Here is a 21360-nt window from a genome sequence, read left to right as displayed (position 1 = left end):
TGAATCATTCCCTTCCGAAACTTGCAGAGGCGGAGAGTGTGAGTAGGAGCTGTCCATGAGCTAGGAGCAGGAGAAACTTTTGCTAAGTATTCTGATTAATTATTTTGTCATTTTGCCTCCACGTCCCCCCGACTGCCCGCGAGCTTCTCCTCCTGTCCATACGGTAATCTCTCTACTGTGCGACAGAGAGTCGCGTGGTTATGGCGCAATCGTTAGCCTATTTTTACAAAAATTGCTTCTACGGGGCCATAACGTAAGATACAGGGTAATGGAGCCTTTTATACAGTCGTGTTTCTTTAGAAATAAATAATGGACAAATGGGAGTCTTTAAACGCCTCAGATGTAAAGTTATTCGCTGTCAAAGTGACGCCAAAATGAATGGGAGTCAATGGGATGCTAACAGCAGGTAGGGGTCCGCTAATCAATGGCGGCGCCCGGGGAAGCTTCAAAATAATAAGAAACGCTGCCCCCCTGACTAGAACAGGTGCGTTTACTCTGATCGGTCTCTGTCACGAGATCCAGTGAGAAGCGCTTGAATTCAGTGAAGAACACAAATGTCTCAGTGATTTAAACCAGTTTAAAGGCAGATGAAACAGCGCTGACGAACAGGAGTAACACTGTGCGCAACGATGCTGTCAGAAGACTTTTCCGTCTACAAATTCCCATCATTTACCATGGATTTACTGTAACGTTAGCCTAGTAATATTAATTGCACCATGAAATGTGGGATATACATATTGAATTGTATTATATTATTAATGTAGACAATGTATTAAAGGACTAATGGAATATAATTACAGTATTTAATAATGTATATAGGCTACTGTTTTTCATTCAAATACCATAGAAACCATAAAGTTACATTTCACCATGATAGTGAGGTGCTACAGGCTATGCCTGGTTTTATCTGTGGTAATCATGATCTAAATGCATGATACTGGATGACCAATGGTTAAGTTTAATAAAACTCAAACAGTCAGAATATTACATTTTACCAAATAAAAATTAGCACATGCAGAAACTTAGAAATTAATTGTCCAATAAAGATATTTATTTTGTTAAGGAAAAATGACAAATGTTTGAATATTGTACCTCAGATTTGTGAAATGTTCACCTGTTTGGTAAGTGTTTGTCATGATATGTTCTGACAATAAAGAGTAGTTTAAAACCACAATTAACGCTCTGGTTTCTACAACTTTCACTTAGGAGCAAAAAATCTGCCTTTAAACTTGAAAGAAAGAAAGATTTGACTTTTATCGTGATAATTATTGATATCGACTGATATAAAAAAAATTATCGTGATTTTTTTTTGGCCATATCGCCCAGCCCTACTGTATATCTGACGGCAGATGAAGGAAAACCCTAAATCTTCATTATGAGTCCTAATCATAAATACAGTGCATGTTTACAATAACAGTAACAAATGATTTAAACTATGTTTTACATCTGATATAAACATTTAGATTAAATATGCCATTCTCATTAATGGAGTTAAACACTTAAAATTACATGAAATCATTACTGAGAAGTTTTTTTATATTCTAATAAATATAAATATTTGTAGTGGATGCGATGCTTTTGAACACTTTTGCTGTGGCGTGTTTTTTAATGATTTAACTACAGAGAAAATTGCTTATCATAATACCAGCAGATTGTCTGAGAAAATATTTTCGTGCAAATAATGCACAATAAGGCTGTTTCCATTAAAAATACTATTTGGCCAGTGGAAAAGATTGAGAAAAACATTCTCTGCAATGTATTTATTTAAAAACAAGGCAAGGATAGGCTACTAAATGATTTTTAGCAATGTAATGTGACGGCACATCCGTATCTCATATTTTCATAATGTCTTGTACCGTTAAACATGGTATCACATGGATGAATATGCATATGCAAATAATATGCAGATGAGGATAGTAAAACCAGGCGTTATAAGCTCCATATATGGTTATTTCAGGGTGGAGACGCATGTGCGCACAATCTTCCGCTGACTGGGATTTATGAAGGGATTTTTGCGTAGGTTCTGGTTCTTTTAGAAGTCTGAATATTTTTTACCGTACGCCATGTGTGGCTTTCGGGTGCACGTACACTTTAAGTAAGGATCCTACGCACAGTTTTAGAAAGAGACCCCTGAGCTTATTGTTTTGAGTAAAAAAAAGGATAATTTGAGAAATGAGCCAAAGTAATTGAGAAAACCTGGAATGACCGCTTTAAAGGAGTCATAATGTTGTGTTACCTTGGATACCCAAATGCTCTATTATAGTATTTTAGGCACTTCTAAAAAAGAAAAGTGGAAAAAAAATCAACACAGAGCCCCTCAGACCCTTATTTCTAAAGGCATTATTGTCTCGCGAGATCTGATGCGATGTTTTGGCTGTCGTGGACGGTCATTATAATAATGCAAATGAGGGGCGCGTTGATTGGTTGCAGGCAGAGCCGGCCCGTCCATTAGGCGACATAGGCGGTCGCCTAGGGCCCCGCCTTGCCAGAGGGGGCCCCTGTATCTAACAAATACTATATTTTAATAATCGTTAATTAAGTATAATATTGAGAATTCACTCGGGTGCGTGCACCTTAACTTTCGCAGTCAGAGAAGGCTGACGCATTGCATGGACCTGACTAATCATGATACAGTTCACAGAGACGGTGAGTATCTAATAAATTACCCAGACCTACAACATACATAAAAAGGATAGCTCTGTATAGTTCAAACATGAAATTTCCGAAAAAGATAATAAATACATAACAATAGAACGAATAAAATACGAAAACATAAGAAATATACACAGTAGCTCGTCACATGCTAATTTGCATAATACCGCCCGAGATATAGTGGGAGACCTCGAGTACCGCAATTATCACAGTATTCACACTCACGGATTCCACCACACTTCTCTCCAAAATGCTCACGTTTTAGAAACAAGAGTTTTTTTTTTTTTTTTTGTGGTGCTCTTGCCCTTTAGTAATGCTTAATTTCTTAGGCCTATATGAGGCATTTTGCATGACAGAAAATGTGCTGTCAAAAATAAAATACCAAATATTATAATCTCTATGGTAATATCGACTTCACATATTTGGATTGCCTCTTGTCTGTCACAACGTCACGAAGTCTCGTCAGAGTCGTAGTCATACAGCAATGCTATTTTTAGTTAATTGAAATAATAATATGTTAAACTGTGGTAGAAATGGCATCCAAACGCCATCTTTCTGGAGCTGAAAAAAGGAAGAGGAGAATGGTTGAGGAATAAAGACAAGCTCAAAGTAAAGGTGTGTTCTTCTGACTTCTATAAATAGTGCGTTATTTATTGCTGTATTATTAGTTTTACTAATAAATGTAACAATGCCCATGATCGCAGACAGACATGGAAAAATTGGGCCACATTCAGCGTGTTAAGAATTATCTACCCATGCATTTTGTATAGATTTTAATCCTCTGATGAAGTTATCGTAGTTTTTTTTAATTAAGGTGGACCATCTCAGACCTCAAAATGGCCGTTTTACCCCTTTTGATAGGCTATTTATGCAATTAATTTATATTAACTGTCTCTTTTTCTGCAATTTCTCAACTGAGAATAATGGTCATTAATAATCACTATTATAATTTTGAGCAAAATAATTGTGATTATCAGTTCCATTATTATCATGCAGTCCTAACCCACCCCATCCATTCTCCCTTCCCGCTAAAAACAGGTTTCTCCCTCTTTCCAAATTAATATTTAAACATTTCTAAATAATACAAAACATTTTTATTATTGTGATCATCAGTAAAAAGTTAAAATGTAGTAGCCTACTGCATTTCTAGTCATTATGCATAATTACTACTGCATTTACAAAAATACCTTTAATTTATGCTTTATTAATATGCTTTATTTTTTATGTGTGCTTTCTGTCTTTTATGTACTAGGCTAGGGCTATGCTAAAAATCTCTTAGTTTCTTAGTGTTTTTTCATATGTACGTTGAATGTTACACTTTTATAAACTTATATATTGAGCAATCTATACACTGTAAAAAATTTGTAACACTCCCAAATCAAAAATTTCAATTGACCGATAACATCTACATTTTTCAATTGGCCCAAGTGAAAATCTGTACATTTAATTTTAGAATTTACAGAATTTCACTTGGGCCAATTGAAAAATGTAGATGTTATCGGTCAATTGAAATTTTTGATTTGGGAGTGTTACAAATTTTTTACAGTGTAGCCTAATTCTTTTAATATATATATATTATAATTTATGTACAATTCATACATTTTATTTCATTTATTTGAGTTTCATGTAAATATTTTTTTCATTTTTGAATGCTACACTTAATACACATTTACAAACTTAAAGTCCACATGAATTCAAAATTGACCATATTTACTTTGTTTGCCTAAATAGATCGTTTTGTGGTGAACAATTCATCCATCCAAGTCAATCCACACAAAAAAAATGTTTGGCTTCGTAATCTTTAATCAAAATCTGAAAATGCTCCTCCCCTCTGCATTGGAGGACCTTCCCTGATGACGTATGTTTGACGGCTTGGTTTGGGCAAACGCTTAACCACTCCCCTCAAACCGTTAGTCTGTAATGAGCGAGAGATGGAGAGGAGGAGCGCTAGAGTAAAACCCTTAGGCGGCGAGCTACATAGGCCTACCGTGCACCCCCCCACCTCCCAACAAAACCATACTTTTTTGAAAGGTCTGGATGTGTAGAATATGAATCTGAATGTTAACATTGAAAATTTTGGGTTGCACTACCTGTTTTAGCCCTGTGAAAAGGGAAACCCTAAAAAACGATTTTAAGCGATTTTAACACATCGAGATTGTCCTAGTCAATCAGAACAGCTTTTAGGTGACCCAATACACACTCAAACTTAACATATGATGACTTAGGTCAAATACCTACCATGCTGCTTATTGGTAGGTGTCTAAAATTAACATAGGTAAGGCTTTATGTTGATATAATGAGCCCATTTCATGTATAGGCCACGACCTAGATTCGCCTATCATGCACCCCAACCCACTCCCCTGAAAAAAATCATGCTTTTCTGAAAGGTCTGGATGTGTAGAATATGAATCTGAATGTTAACATTATTGGGATACACTACCTGTTTTAGCCCTGTGAATAGGGAAACCCTAAAAAACGATTTTAAGAGATTTTAACACATTGAGATTGGCCTAGTCAATCAGAGCAGCTTTTAGGTGACCCAATACTCTTACTACACTAAATTGATAATTACTTTAAATAGTTGTTTTTAATTATTTTTTATTTAATATAGTTAAGGCCTTTTATGGATATAATCTATCAAGGACCATTTCCATAGCATCAGTTAATATGCTAACGTGCTAACATTCCAACATGTCAAAGCTGACTACGAAATTATTCACAGCTCCTCCTCACCCTCCCCATCTTTATTTAATATAATTGACCCCTCTTACTACATTGATAGTTACTTTAAATAGTTGTTTTTAATTATTTTTAATTTAATATAGTTAAGGCATTGTATGGATATAATATAATATCCTTTATAAAATATATTATTATGGATATAATGCAAGATTAGCCAGAATGAAAGAAATACGTGACAAGAGATTAACTGAACCACTGGAATCTGCTCACAGAATGAATGTAACCTGTGAACTTAAACCAGACACCATTACAGAAGGTGATGGATATCACAGAGAATGCTACCAAAGATTTGAAACAGAAGCTAAATACAGTGGGGCAAAAAAGAATTTAGTCAGCCACCAATTGTGCAAGTTCTCCCACTTAAAAAGATGAGAGAGGCCTGTAATTTTCATCATAGATAGACTTCAACTATGAGAGACAAAATGAGAAAAAAAAAAAAAAATCCAGAAAATCACATTGTAGGATTTCTAAGAATTTATTTGCAAATTATGGTGGAAAATAAGTATTTGGTCAATAACAAAAGTTCATCTCAATACTTTGTTATATACCCTTTGTTGGCAATGAGGTCAAACAAAGGGTAAGTCTTCACAAGGTTTTCACACACTGTTGCTGGTATTTTGGCCCATTTCTCCATACAGATCTCCTCTAGAGCAGTGATGTTTTGGGACTGTCTCTGGGCAACACGGATTTTCAACTCCCTCCAAAGATTTTTTTTATGGGGTTGAGATCTGGAGACTGGCTAGGCCACTCCAGGACCTTGAAATGCTTCTTACGAAACCACTCCTTCGTTGCCCGGGCGGTGTGTTTGGGATCATTGTCTTGCTGAAAGACCCAGCCACGTTTCATCTTCAATGCCCTTGCTGATGGAAGGAGGTTTTCACTCAAAATCTCACGATACATGACCCCATTCATTCTTTCCTTTACACGGATCAGTCGTCCTGGTACCTTTGCAGAAAAACAGCCCCAAAGCATGATGTTTCCACCCCCATGCTTCACAGTAGGTATGGTGTTCTTTCTCCTCCAAACACGACTTGTTGAGTTTTTACCAAAAAGTTCTATTTTGGTTTCATCTTACCATATGACATTCTCCCAATCCTCTTCTGGATCATCCAAATGCTCTCTAGCAAACTTCAGATGGGCCTGGACATACACTGGCTTAAGCAGGGGGACACGTCTGGCACTGCAGGATTTGAGTACCTGGCTGCGTAGTGTGTTACTGATGGTAGCCTTTGTTACTTTGGCCCTCTCTGCAGGTCATTCACTAGGTCCCCCTGTGTGGTTCTGGGATTTTTGCTCACCGTTCTTATGATCATTTTGACCCCACGGGGTGAGATCTTGCGTGGAGTCCTAGATCGAGGGAGATTATCAGTGGTCTTGTATGTCTTCCATTTTCTAATAATTGCTCCCACAGTTGATTTCTTCACACCAAGCTGCTTACCTATTGCAGATTCAGTCTTCCCAGCCTGGTGCAGGTCTACAATTTTGTTTCTGGTGTCCTTTGACAGCTCTTTGGTCTTGGCCATAGTGGAGTTTGGAGTGTGACTATTTGAGGTTGTGGACAGGTGTCTTTTATACTTATAACGAGTTCAAACAGGTGCCATTAATACAGGTAACGAGTGGAGGACAGAGGAGCCTCTTAAAGAAGAAGTTACAGGTCTGTGAGAACCAGAAATCTTGTTTGTGTGTAGGTGACCAAATACTTACAGTATTTTACAGAGGAATTTACCAATTAATTAATTAAAGATCCTACTATGTGATTTTCTGAATTTTTTTTCTCATTTTGTCTCTCATAGTTGAAGTGTACCTATGATGAAAATTACAGGCCTCTCTCATCTTTTTAAGTGGGAGAACTTGGACAATTGGTGGCTGACTAAATACTTTTTTGCCCCACTGTACCACAAATCCTGTACAGTCCAATATACACAAAATGTAGAAAAATTGAGAAGTGCAAGCACAGAAAACAAGGCCAAACAAATCCAAATAGTAGAAGCTCACGGTGAGACATTTGGTGCTGTATCTCGAGTAATTGACAAGGAAATCATCGGCAGCAACAAAATGATGAAATTGACTGATCTGACCAAAATCTACATAGCTAATCTAGGATGCACAAACTTGCCTCAGCACCAAATGCCTCACCGTGAGCTTCAACTAGTTGGATTTGTTTGGCCTTGTTTTCTGTGCTTGCACTTCTCCATTTTTCTAAATTTTGTGTATATTGGACTCTACAGGATTTGTGGTATTTAGCTTCTGTAGCAAATAGATCCTTTCCTCTAATTCTGCGAAGCAAATTTTCATCAAATTTTTGTTCTGCAACTTTGAGGACTGTTCTCCACCCATCACACTCAAACTCTCTTAACCCCTCATTTGTCCATATCCCTTTATTTTTGACCTTCTTCCGTGTAATTGAGTTGCAGAATATACAGTCAGGTGTGAAGAGCACCTTGTCACCAGTTGAGGCCCTCTGACTTTGCCTTGAACTTGCTCCTAATAGTTCAGGCTTCTGGTCGAGTCTTTTGAGATTCATGGTGAATCTTTGGTAGCATTCTCTGTGATATCCATTACCTTCTGTAATAGTGTCTGGTATAAGTTCACAGGTTACAGTCACTCTGTGAGCAGATTCCAGTGGTTCAGCTAATCTCTTGTCACGTATTTCTTTCATTCTGGCTAATCTTGCATCAGAATCTGCGTTTGCCCATAATTGCACGAGTGGTCCATATACAAGACCAGGGACATGCACAATGCATCTGGACTTTGGTTTTGTCCCATGACATCCCCTATGCCTTGAAGGACCTGCAGTCACTTGGCCCACTGGCTCATGTCTTGACTCAGACATAACTGAGCAGTTCAACTGTGTTGAAGAAACCAACTACATAACCGACTAGATGATCTATGTGTGTGAGATATGTGTGTGTGTGTGTGTGTGTGTGTGTATAAGCTACTGGATGTCTAAAATTTCCCTTTGGGATGAATAAAGTATATATCTATCAATCTATCAAATGTAATCTAAAATAATTAAAAACAAATATTTAAAGTAAGCATCAATGTAGTGTAGTAAGAGGGGTCAATAAAAAATATCAAACATCGAGCAATTCAGTGAAACAAATTTCTTGCTGTATAGGCAGAGGATGCAGACTTGGAGGATCTGTCTGTGTGAGTAAGAACAGTCTTTCAGGACAGTCTGCCTAACACAGAGGAAACTGTTAATGAAAATTCAAAAAATATCTTATTTTGTCATTGGATGAACAACCCAGACAGGTTTCTGATTTGTCAATGAAATTACTTCGATGGAAAGGGTAATGAGGGTTAAAATGTTAGCACGTTAGCATATTAACTGATGCTATGGAAATGGTCCTTGATCGATTATATCCATACAAGGCCTTAACTATATTAAATAAAAAATAATTAAAAACAACTATTTAAAGTAATTATCAATTTAGTGTAGTAAGAGTATTGGGTCACCTAAAAGCTGCTCTGATTGACTAGGCCAATCTCAATGTGTTAAAATCTCTTAAAATCGTTTTTTAGGGTTTCCCTATTCACAGGGCTAAAACAGGTAGTGTATCCCAATAATGTTAACATTCAGATTCATATTCTACACATCCAGACCTTTCAGAAAAGCATGATTTTTTTCAGGGGAGTGGGTTGGGGTGCATGATAGGCGAATCTAGGTCGTGGCCTATACATGAAATGGGCTCATTATATCAACATAAAGCCTTACCTATGTTAATTTTAGACACCTACCAATAAGCAGCATGGTAGGTATTTGACCTAAGTCATCATATGTTAAGTTTGAGTGTGTATTGGGTCACCTAAAAGCTGTTCTGATTGACTAGGACAATCTCGATGTGTTAAAATCGCTTAAAATCGTTTTTTAGGGTTTCCCTTTTCACAGGGCTAAAACAGGTAGTGCAACCCAAAATTTTCAATGTTAACATTCAGATTCATATTCTACACATCCAGACCTTTCAAAAAAGTATGGTTTTGTTGGGAGGTGGGGGGGGTGCACGGTAGGCCTATGTAGCTCGCCGCCTACCTGCCCTCTGTTCAATATTCCTTTTCACTGGGAAATACGTCACAGCACTGGAGAAAAGTCGTTTGCAACTTCCGGTTCACGCGGACTTTAAATATTGAAATTGTCGTATCATGTGCTTTCTCTTCCTTCATGAAATTGTTATGAGAGTTTTTTTTACTCCATTTTACTACTTCCAAGCGGTACAAAAACAGACAAAATACTGCAATAGCTCAATAAATGTGACGGTACTTATTGTTAGTGAAATTGTAATCACAACCAAAGAAAAAAGAAAAAATACACCATTGCCATATACATTCTTACAGAAGCCCCACTAACTGAAAGCTATTTTCGATATTTTAGGTCAATACTGCCATAGCCCAAAATAATATCTGCAGTTATATGCTCATGGACGTGAGTTGCAAAAACCATAAACAGCTCAGGTAAACCTCTGAGAAATGACGGCTGCTCTGCACACACACGCAAAGGTCTCTCGCTCCCTCTCTCTGCCGCGCGCGCTACGTATGCGCGCTCATGCTCGCTCGCGATTCCGGGAGATTTAAACTAATTTGCGGGCATTAGGGAGCCGGTATCAATACGCGGGAGACTCCCGGAACTTCCGGAAGACTTGGGATGTCTGTGTTTTGAAAATCGCTGTCCGTGGGTCACTCTTAGATATATTTAAATACGTCCACACCGCAGATATGTAATGTTGCTTCAGACAAGCACGTGCAGGTCGCGGTGTCTGCTGTTTGCGTCATCACAACATTTCGGCCGTATTGTTTCGGTGATAAAAGTCTTTCGGCCGAAAACCGAAAATGCACTTTTGGGCCATTTTCGGCCGAAAATTTTCGGTGGCCGAATATTCGGTGCATCCCTAGTGGTATATTGTTTTCATACTTGCATTTAAACAGTTTTAGCCACTGAGCATGGACTCCTGTACCGTCACTACTGTAACGTTAGCTGCTAGTGTAAAACAAAGTCGAAAGATGTGGCTAGCATTCGTAGAGTCCATTCCCCGTGTTTACCTCGAAGGTAACGTTACATACAATAGCCGCATTAGCTGTTAGCTGCTATTTGTTAACCACAGTAGAGCAATAAAAACACAGTCTTACCTTTTCAATTTCTGGCAAGTCCCTGATGGTTGGGATGGCACCTTTTCCCAAACGGAGCTTCGAGGCCAAGTTCGCCTGATATTGCCCCAAATTTGTAAAAGATTCCGGTGTAAAATGTTTAGCACACACACCTAACGATACGCCACTTGAAAGAGTTGTTGGGACAGCGTCATTAAAAATGAATTTCATCCACTGTTCCCTGATAGTTTCGTCCGTTTTTGGTAGATAAAACACATTTGCATGTTGTTTGTGGCAGTCACCCACAGAGCATCTCAGGTGTGCACTCGATTTCTCCATCTTTCTCGAGTCAACTAAACTGAATCTGAGGGGGAGAGGGGCGGGCTTCCCGCGGCATAGGTTTGAGGTGTCCATATTTGGTATATCCTCCCCCGTCTTGACGTCAAGAAGGGGAAGAAATCAAAATCTCGTTTTTTCGTGCGCGTGCACGTGGCCTATTTTACAAACCCCGAGGTAAACAAACGCTTCACTTTTAAATATCGGCTTCCCGGCCAGTGTACAATCATTATGCAATCATAACATACATTGATTCTCGTGGAAAAGTGAAATTTCTACATTATGACTCCTTTAATATATTTATCTATTTAACTAATTCTTCTAAATACTACATTGTGAATACTACACAATGAAATACTACATCCATACTGTACGTTTTGTAATTTGACATATTGAAATGGCGAGTAGAAGCCTATTTGAAATTAACTGCAACTACAAAATGCCAAAATATGACCTATTTACATTTGTGAGGAATATTATGCTTCCATTTTTAGCCAAAAATAAGTTGCTAAACGGTTGTAATTCCAGAGGCACTGGAATTAAAATTGTCTGATACTGCTAAACCGATAACTGCTAATCCAATTTAGACTAAATAAACCAACTAAAACGCTAAAATCAGTCATTTTAAACTGAATTTCGACATCACAATATTTCAATGTACAGTATGAAAAAAGGATATTCATTTTGTGATTTGATAAAGATTACATTTAACAGTGTTACTAAATTATAGATTAACAATTAAATGAGCATTGGATGATGGCAAAGTAATGGAAAATATAGGGGAAATGAGCGTCGCAATTAAATTTAACCTTTAAAAAGGTATGATTGCTTGTCATTTATGTTAAGGAACCAAACAAAATGTGAACGTTTTTTCAACTAATGCTAACCTCTTTTTCTCAAATCAAAAAAATGCTATAATAAAAACCCAAAGGAAATTCCCGAGGGAACCCATGTCGAATTAGCCTTCCTATCCAACAAATTGACATCATGACCAAATAACTCTACACAAGTTTGTTATAATCGTCATTTCTCTGGGCTCTGCCACTACTACCATTGCATTGTGGGACTGCTTCAACTGTAAACAATATATAAAATGCTGCCTTAAGACTTGGCCAGGTATCTTAGAAATCAGCTAAATGTTAGTGGCTACATTTTGGAACTGTCTTCGCATTGGAAACTTGTCCTAAAATTTATATCTCTCCAAACAGCAAGTGCAGGGGGGCAAACAACAATTTGGAAGGAATAAAACAATGAAACAGATTACACAAACACAGAACTGTAATCCGTGGGACTCCAGGAGGGAATCAGCAGTGAGTCACCGTCTGACGGCACTGGATAACTGACAGCGACCGAGGGACTCGCTGAGAAAGACACACTTATAACACTCATACTTCATTCTCTCCATATGACTCAAAGGGCAAACCAGACTCCCCTGGGGCATGAGAACACAGACACCAAAATAGAAACGAGAAGAAGTTTGACTGACCGGTTATCACTTTCTGAGCCTCGTAGGGCTCCATGTAGCCGTTGTTCTCAGGAGTGATTGGGCCCTGGGCGGTTTCGGGACGCGGGTCCAAGCGAACATCGAATGGGTCGGAGTAGTCGGTGTCGCCCATAACTGGAGCTGATGGAACCACCTGAAACGAGAACAGTCATGTGATGATCTTCACCCAGGAGAGGGAACACAAGAAATCCCTTTAATTCGGTGCAAAGAAATTGAAGATTATCTTAGTTTGCTGAGGGATGAATGAAGATAATTATTTTTTACATAATTCTGCAGGCCAAAAAAAACAAAAACACTCATTTACAGTCAAATAGATGGCATCTTGTTTTTTAATTTTTTTTTACACTACTATTTGTTAGCACCAAAATTTTTCACCCGACAAAAATATATTCCCTAAAGTTTTGTGACAAAACAATACAAACAACGCCACGTAAATCAGTTGTCGTCTCAACCGACTATTATAAGCAGCCAACGAAAGTCGCTAAATACTGGCTAATTGTTTTTATGTAAACATATTTGGTCATGTGACAATTTCTCACATTTTTGCAGCTTCGAAAAATAAAACAGAAACCGTGATATGGCTTAGTGCGATTATCAAAATGTAAAAAAATTGCTATTTGCATTGTGCTATTCACAATGGTAATTCAAAGTGCTTTACAGAGAAGAAATTAAAATAATCAAAATAAATAAAAATAATTAAAACAGTTAAAAAAATTCTAGCTGATGTGATCCTAGTGATCTGTTGGGTTTATATTCAGCATATCTGCAATGTATTGAGGTCCTAGGCCATTGAATGATTTATATGCCGGTAATATACCAGTAATAAAATTTCTCATTATTTGGCTCAGTAGGAGCATATATAGGTTGAACAGGAGTGGCGCAAGAATTGAGCCTTGAGGGACTCCACATGTCTTGGATGTCCATTCAGACTTATGGTCTCCTATACTCACATAATAACCTCTCCCTCCTACGTATGACCTGAACCATTTTAGGACTATCCCAGAAAGCCCGACCCAGTTTTCCAGCCTGTCAAGAAGTATGTTATGATCGACAGTGTCAAATGCAGCACTGAGGTCGAGGAGTACCAGCACTGATAATTTGCCTGAATCAGTTTTTAAGCGAATATCGTTTAATATCTTTATGAGCGTCGTCTCTGTGCTGTGGTGTGGTCAGAAACCAGATTGAAAATTGTCAAAGTATCCATTCGAGCTTAAGAATTTGTTCAGCTGATTGAAGACAACTTTTTCAATGATCTTACCTATGAAAGGAAGATTTGAGATCGGTCTATAGTTGCTTAATATGGTCTTATCCAGATTGCTCTTTTTCAGGAGGGGCAGTTTTTTCAGTTTTCAGGGAGTTTGGAAAACTCCCAGAGAGGAGTGAGGAGTTTCAAGCAAAAGAGAAAAGGTCAGAGGAATATCCCTTTAGGACCCGCGTTCATTTTAGAAAAGCTTTCCAGCGCTGGAGAGACCCAAGTGGGAAGGCCTGAAAACGGATGCTGAGGTTGCAATGTTTCTGCTCCATATGCGAGTAACAATAGTTTTTCTATGTTTCACAGAAGCAAGACATGCCGTTGTTTAGAGGTCGACCGATTAATCGGTCGGACGACTAATCGGCCGATTTTATGCATTTTTTTTACATAATCGGCATCGGCCAATATCCAAGTATATCAAGCCGATTATTAGGCAGGCGCATCTGTGGGCAGCCTAGTGTTGATGTTGTTGTGGAACACGTGTTCGACGCACACTGCCCCTAGAGTCATTTTCCAGCAGAGTGAGCAGACCTCATCCAGTGCCTAAGGAAGGAGCGAAGTTCCTTGGAGAAAACGGTAAGGATTAAATTCTTATAACTCCTTTATATTTAATTAAAAACTTTTGATACGTTACTGCCAACTTCGAGAAAAAACATGAATAGGTGACATGACGTTCAGCTACTTTGGATATTGATAGCGTAGTTGAAGTTGCATTATCACAGCAGAAGGGTTGCGATCATGTCACAATAAGTAAGCAAGAATTTTGCAATTACAGACAGTGAATCTGAGACTTTTATTTGTTCTGTTTGTGTGTCTTATTTTTGAGAGGGTTGTCACTCAATGCAGAGAAATAAGTAATAAAAAAAGAGACCAACGCACTATAGGCTAGTGAAGGACTGGCTTTGCTTTGCTAGCGTCGTCGCTATGGTTGGGTAGCTACAGCTACACCGGGTCTCGGTGCTAATACGGACGTTAGAATAACAGAAACATCGCTTAGCTGCACGTGCCCCTAGTCAGCAGCTAACTTTAGCATACCGTTAGCTGGATTAAACACGGTTAAAATGCTGGCCAAACAGTGTAAAGTGTGACTGCATTTCACTGTAGAGTAGACTTTTAATTTAAGTGTACAAGTGCAGATTGGTCAAGTGTTCAATAAATGTTTTTGTTGAGAAATTTTGTCTATCTTAAGTAATTATTTGTTACATTTTATCTTTCAAATAGAGGTTAAAAACAAGCACATATCTGCCAAATATCGGCCAAAATAAATCGGCCAACCCGGATTTCAAAAGATCGGCATCGGCCTGAAAAAACCCATATCGGTCGACCTCTACTGTTGTTGTGATGTTAGCTATAGTAACAGAACAGTTGTGAGTGTCATTGTTTGTCTGAAGCTGCTGTGCTGGCGAATAACAATAAAATCTTGTTTGTATACAATCTTGTGTACTGTATGTTAATTGTATTGTTTTCCTTGTCGTTCGTCATATTAGGTTTATTTTTCACAAAGCATTATATATATATATATATATATATACCTAAAGGATTATTAGGAACACCTGTTCAATTTCTCATTAATGCAATTATCTAATCAACCAGTCACATGGCAGTTGCTTCAATGCATTTAGGGGTGTGGTCCTGGTCAAGACAATCTCCTGAACTCCAAACTGAATGTCAGAATGGGAAAGAAAGGTGATTTAAGCAATTTTGAGCGTGGCATGGTTGTTGGTGCCAGACGGGCCGGTCTGAGTATTTCACAATCTGCTCAGTTACTGGGATTTTCACGCACAACCATTTCTAGGGTTTACAAAGAATGGTGTGAAAAGGGAAAAACATCCAGTATGCGGCAGTCCTGTGGGCGAAAATGCCTTTTTGATGCTAGAGGTCAGAGGAGAATGGGCCGACTGATTCAAGCTGATAGAAGAGCAACTTTGACTGAAATAACCACTCGTTACAACCGAGGTATGCAGCAAAGCATTTGTGAAGCCACAACACGCACAACCTTGAGGCGGATGGGCTACAACAGCAGAAGACCCCACCGGGTACCACTCATCTCCACTACAAATAGGAAAAAGAGGCTACAATTTGCACGAGCTCACCAAAATTGGACAGTTGAAGACTGGAAAAATGTTGCCTGGTCTGATGAGTCTCGATTTCTGTTGAGACATTCAGATGGTAGAGTCAGAATTTGGCGTAAACAGAATGAGAACATGGATCCATCATGCCTTGTTACCACTGTGCAGGCTGGTGGTGGTGGTGTAACCCCGGTTTCACACCGCAAGCGTCGGCGGCACGTGAGCAGCGCATATTTTTTTCGGCGTCCATGTTAATCAATGAGTGCATTCACACCGGGAGCAGGAGCAGCGCGTGAGCGTCAAGCAGGAGCGTCGCGTGAACAGCAGTGCAGCGGGGGTTTCGGCGTCCGGTCTATTTTTTGCTGTGCTGCTCACGCTCAATTAAAGTGAAAGAACACTTTTGATGCTTTTGATGGACAAAATAAATGTGATTTAACACAAAACGTGCTCAAAATGCACAGAATAAGCATGTCAAGAGTTTTAACAACAATGCCAATGTCTAGTGTTTTAACAATTATGCCAGAAAAGAAAATTAAGTATAACAAATATGTATTTACCCATTTAAACTTTTTAATTATTCGTTTTGGGTGAAAGTAAGGTGTATTATTATAAAAACAAAAATGTTGAAAGAACTGACCCATTGTTTGAAATGGTTATATTGTCTGCCAAACACGGTTTGCAGCCGCTGCTGTGACGCTGTACTACGCTTCCAGTGTGAATACTCGCGGGAGTCTGCTGCTGCAGTGATGATGTAGTTGCGCGGATGCGCCGCTCACGCTTGCGGTGTGAAAGAGGGGTAATGGTGTGGTGGATGTTTTCTTGGCACACTTTAGGCCCCTTAGTGCCAATTGGGCATCGTTTAAATGCCACGGCCTACCTGAGCATTGTTTCTGACCATGTCCATCCCTTTATGACCACCATATACCCATCCTCTGATGGCTACTTCCAGCAGGATAATGCACCATGTCACAAAGCTCGAATCATTTCAAATTGGTTTCTTGAACATGACAATGAGCTCACTGTACTAAAATGGCCCCCACAGTCACCAGATCTTAACCCAATAGAGCATCTTTGGGATGTGGTGGAACGGGAGCTTCGTGCCCTGGATGTGCATCCCACAAATCTCCATCAACTGCAAGATGCTATCCTATCAATATGGGCATTTCTAAAGAATGCTTTCAGCACCTTGTTGAATCAATGCCACGTAGAATTAAGGCAGTTCTGAAGGCGAAAGGGGATCAAACACAGTATTAGTATGGTGTTCCTAATAATCCTTTAGGTGAGTGTGTATATATATATATATATATATATATATATATATATATATCAATAAATTCGATTTTTTTCCACAAACAAAGCAGCCCTAGTGTCTCCACATACTTTCAAAACATGCACATTTAGAAACAGCACCTCATAAAGCACAAGACGCTGAAAACCAGCAGACTCACAAAAAATGTGCTACCTTCCCCCGTGAAGCAGGAGGAGGCTGAGGGGAAGTGTTGATGAGCATGTTAGGAGGTGCGTTTGTCTCCCAATCCAGGCTCAGGAGGAAGCCCTCAGTCATTTGGCACTGGGTCAATTACAAAGATGGCCATATGGTCTCTCAAACAAGGACTTTAGCCAACGGCTCCATGCGGCACCATTCAGGCTGCAAACTATGGCGTGCAACAATCCCCCGTTTTCCCACCAGGCAAATCGCCCATTGTCTGGTTGATCTTTAACAAGAATAGGAGGACAGTAAATCTGAAATGTTCATTAGGAACGCTATAAAAACTTAATTAGGATTACGGTGGAAATTAATGAAGGTTAACAGGGAATGATGCGAAACGATGCTTGCAAGACAATGCACTTAGAGGGTCACCATTAAATTGGGATTCAAATCGATGGCGCGGCATTGGCAGGGTCGTTCTTCAAGACCAACCAATCAGCTCGCTCATCACTGGTACTGATTACAATCAATGAGACTCCAATGAAGGCTGCTGTCTGTCCGTGTGTGTGTGTGTTTGTGCTTATACCTCAACTGTCTGCCAGTATTGGGTCTCTACTCAATGTCTGATCACAGGAACCTTTCTGGCTCTTATGTGTATTCTCTATGGGATTGCCCCATCCCTACCAGCCTAACTAAACTATGTATTATTCAGGAGCTTCAGCTTTGGTGGATCAAGGGGTTTTGACACCTACGGTGCTCCGAGACACTAAATCTAATGCAGGGTTAAAGGGGGTTTACATGAAAGATTGTTTCACACCGCAAATCACTTGTTTGACAGTTTGTTTTATGCATTTCATGACCTGATGGCTTCAGGTATCCCTAAAACCCCTCAGATCTTCGACTACTTAACGTTTCGAGACACGATAAATTGTGTATATTGAGTTTAAGTATAAATAATTTAATACACAAGTTAAAAACATTTTCACATACACTGTAAAAATTTATTTTGATTTGTAAATAAAACTAATTAATGGAGGACGTTTTACATGAAAACACTATTTCAGTCTTTCTACTTCGAAATTTCACATTTAATTTAATTTGTCACTTGCAATTTGTTTGTAATTATTTGTGAAATTGACCAGCAAAAATGATAATTTTGTGTTCAAATTTGCTTAAAATTCCATTGGATGGTCAAACAGATAGCCCCGCCTCCATACACACACCAGCCAATGTTTTTGTGTTGGGCTGGTTGGTTGTGTTTAAACTACAAAAACAATATTATAAACTTCAACTTAAAATGAACATTCTACACATTATTCATGGCAAAAATGTACTGCAAAATATTTTAAAACAGGAAATTTACATTGAGATGTTCAGACTTCTGTTAATCGTCCAATGCAGATAATCTCAAAACAGACAAAAATGAACTGATTACTAATATTGATAGATATTTAAATTACTCACCGGATCTGTTGCTTCCTCTAAAGACACGGAGCTCAGGAGAATCTTGCTCCGTCCCAGGTCTTGCGAGTCCACCTTTATGAGGCGATGTTTCGGCGAAACGACCTTGATATCCAGACTTGAGGATTTCAAAGGGGATCCGAAGCTCATGTGGGGCACTTCAGTTGACCCATTGTCATTTCTAGCCCTGTTCTCGAAGTCTTCATAAGGGTCTTCAAAGTCTAGGTTCTTCTGTGCACGATATGCCTTCAATATCTCACTCTCTGTGTAGTCTGGTTTCGGCGGTTGCGGGGGAACACGTTTGCTCCCAAAACTTAAATAGTCCTTTAACCACTTTGCCATTCTAATCTGTTAGTGAATGTCCAACAGTGAAGAACACAAAGAGTAAGTGTCCAATGATGACCTATAATCTGATGTCAAGGAACTAGATTATGGAGAAAATTAGATGTGTATCCTGAAATTAAGATGAATACCTTTGGGAGAATACACTGAATTCATGTTTCAGTTCAAAGGCATGGCTGTGGTCCAAGGTCAATCCTTGGGAATACCGACCTGGAATTACAGGTGGTCCATGGACGGCAATGATCTTGAGGTTCTCCACACCTCTGGAACAGCAGAAATACACTTTCAGGAATGGGATAAATGCATGCAAAAGAAACACACACACACACAAAAAAAGAATAAATGCAACTCAAAGTATTTTTTCATGATACATGCATGTATCTTCTGATCAATAATATGTCCTACTACTACAGACCTGTCAGAATTAGATAGATAGATAGATAGATAGATATTTATACTTTGGTAGATAATAAAACTGCATGGGCGAAGAGCAGCTGCAACAAGCTGTTTAAGAACAAAAGCAAACAAACTGGTTTCGCACGTGCTTGTGATGCGCACAATAAACCATCTCAGTTCAACCACCAGAAGAAATTATTTCACAAAACCCCAGAACTGACATTCACTTTCGAGTAAAAAAAATGTAATTGAGCAACTCTCTATGATAACAGCTGAGAACTCTTGTAAACTAAACGTGAACGCGCGTCTGCGATGAACAGTCGCACTTTTATTCAACGTTAAACATTTTACAGCTGACGTGGTGAACACTTAATCCAGTATATCACTGTATATGATTTTCGATCAAATTAAACGCCGCTGGAGAGACCAAGTTGTGATACTCACGTTTTTTGATAACAGTGTTAAATTATCGTGGAACTCCAGACGCGGTTCCCGCTTTCCGAATGTTACAATGTTGCACGAGGACAATAACACACGCGGCAATAATGTGATGAAGACCGTGCTCGCTCCTGGAGAATATATAAGGAGAATATATGAGAAGAACTGTAAAGCTCGTCTGAACGCGTCTGGTTGTAAGTGAGTGAGAGAGGGAGAGCAACTGAGCGAGAGAGCTGTGGCGTTTAAAGGGGAGGTCCTCACATCCAGAGGTGCTGTATTTTCCCTTTAGCCGATTATTATTAGAAGCTGTGTATGGCATAGATCTGAAAATCTGCTTTTTATAGGTGTCTTGTGTTGTCACTGTTTAAGATTGGATACTGTTAACGGCAATCAATACATAAATAAACAAAAAAAACGCACTTTTTACAGTATTTTAAACAGACAGTTCTATTTGGTCACATACCTTAAAGTCTTGACAACAAAAAAAACTCTTCACACTATTATTTCTCAAGGGATACAATGGGGTAAGTTGTCACAGTATAACCCAACATTAAATGGCCAGTTATAGGCTTATCAGCCAAATTTAAAAAGAAAAAAAATAATGAAATTTATGTAATTGGACTTTTGGCTCATGTAACTTTACTGAGATATAGTTCACGTGTGAATAGCCCGGTCTCCCTAAAGCTGCAACTATTGTCAAAATCTATTGTCTACATAGATAGATAGACAGATAGACAGATAGATAGATAGATAGATAGATAGATAGATAAACACCTCCTCAAATCAGCTTTCACACCTGTGAACCTCTATGACAGGCTCACCAAAGTGTTAATGATGTGAAGGTGTGTGTAAGTGATTTGCACACCCGAATCCTCTCTCAGTTACACATTTGGAGACAGCATGGAGGTAGAAAGACATCAAACTGAGGCCCAGGGCTAATCATTTACAACACAACAAATAAAAACCGCACATCTGTGCTGCCATAGCTTGAGGTTGCAGACGTCTTAACGTCATTCAGATGCAAATTGAATTCAGAGAAGAAGCAGATGACATTGTCAGCATATATACTTTCCATGCCGTTCAAATGTGAACCTGGAAGCCTCGCTATATAAAGACGCTGTTTTTACGACAGCCATGATCTCACTCTCTCTTCCTCCCCACATGGAGCGAGGGATGAGGTCATAGCAGACGGCATCCACCACCCCCTCCATTACCAGCCAGTGTCGACACACATCTTCCCCTCACTTTTCTAAATTGCCCCTTTCAAACGGGGACATGTTAGAGAGAGGAAGGGCCTCCTGGGACAAAGAAAATGACAGTACAGAGAGGGAAATTGCCCTTTTTTTAAAGAGAGACCGAAGGGAAAAGGATAAAGGTTGAAATATGGTTTGAATATTATACATGCATAGATTTGCATTTTTGCCTAAGGTATACCAGTAGGCTAACTGTTCTTAAACTGTTATTACCTTTACATACACAACATGTGCTGCTTTCTAATGGAATATAAGAAGTAATGTGAAAATAAAACGATATAATAAATCACAAAATATGTTTCATTCATTTAATAATTATAAATATTACTATTTTCATCTCCCTTTGCTGTACTAGTTTTATTTATTTTATAATTCCACATTATATACATATAATTTATACTATT

The 21360-nt window shown here is 38.8% G+C and overlaps 1 protein-coding gene across 1 annotated transcript in view; it reads right to left on the bottom strand.

Moving 5' to 3' along the window:
* The window catches only part of shdb (Src homology 2 domain containing transforming protein D, b), a 43620-nt gene extending 23658 nt beyond the window's left edge, over positions 1-19962 (bottom strand). The window contains exons 1-4 of the mRNA XM_084415658.1: positions 19710-19962; positions 19001-19132; positions 18531-18875; positions 12299-12449 (exon numbers count right to left, since the gene is read on the bottom strand). Coding sequence (XP_084271784.1) covers positions 12299-12449; positions 18531-18869 — 490 coding nt within the window. The 5' untranslated portion in view covers positions 18870-18875; positions 19001-19132; positions 19710-19962. The remainder of the gene's footprint in view (positions 1-12298; positions 12450-18530; positions 18876-19000; positions 19133-19709) is intronic.
* Positions 19963-21360: the final 1398 nt, after the last annotated feature.

This window comes from Rutilus rutilus (genome assembly GCF_951802725.1).
Source record: "Rutilus rutilus genome assembly, chromosome: 8".
Lineage (NCBI taxonomy): Eukaryota > Metazoa > Chordata > Actinopteri > Cypriniformes > Leuciscidae > Rutilus > Rutilus rutilus.
The sequence above is the reverse complement of the archived record's forward strand: the minus strand, read 5'-3'. Positions and strand labels throughout refer to the sequence as shown.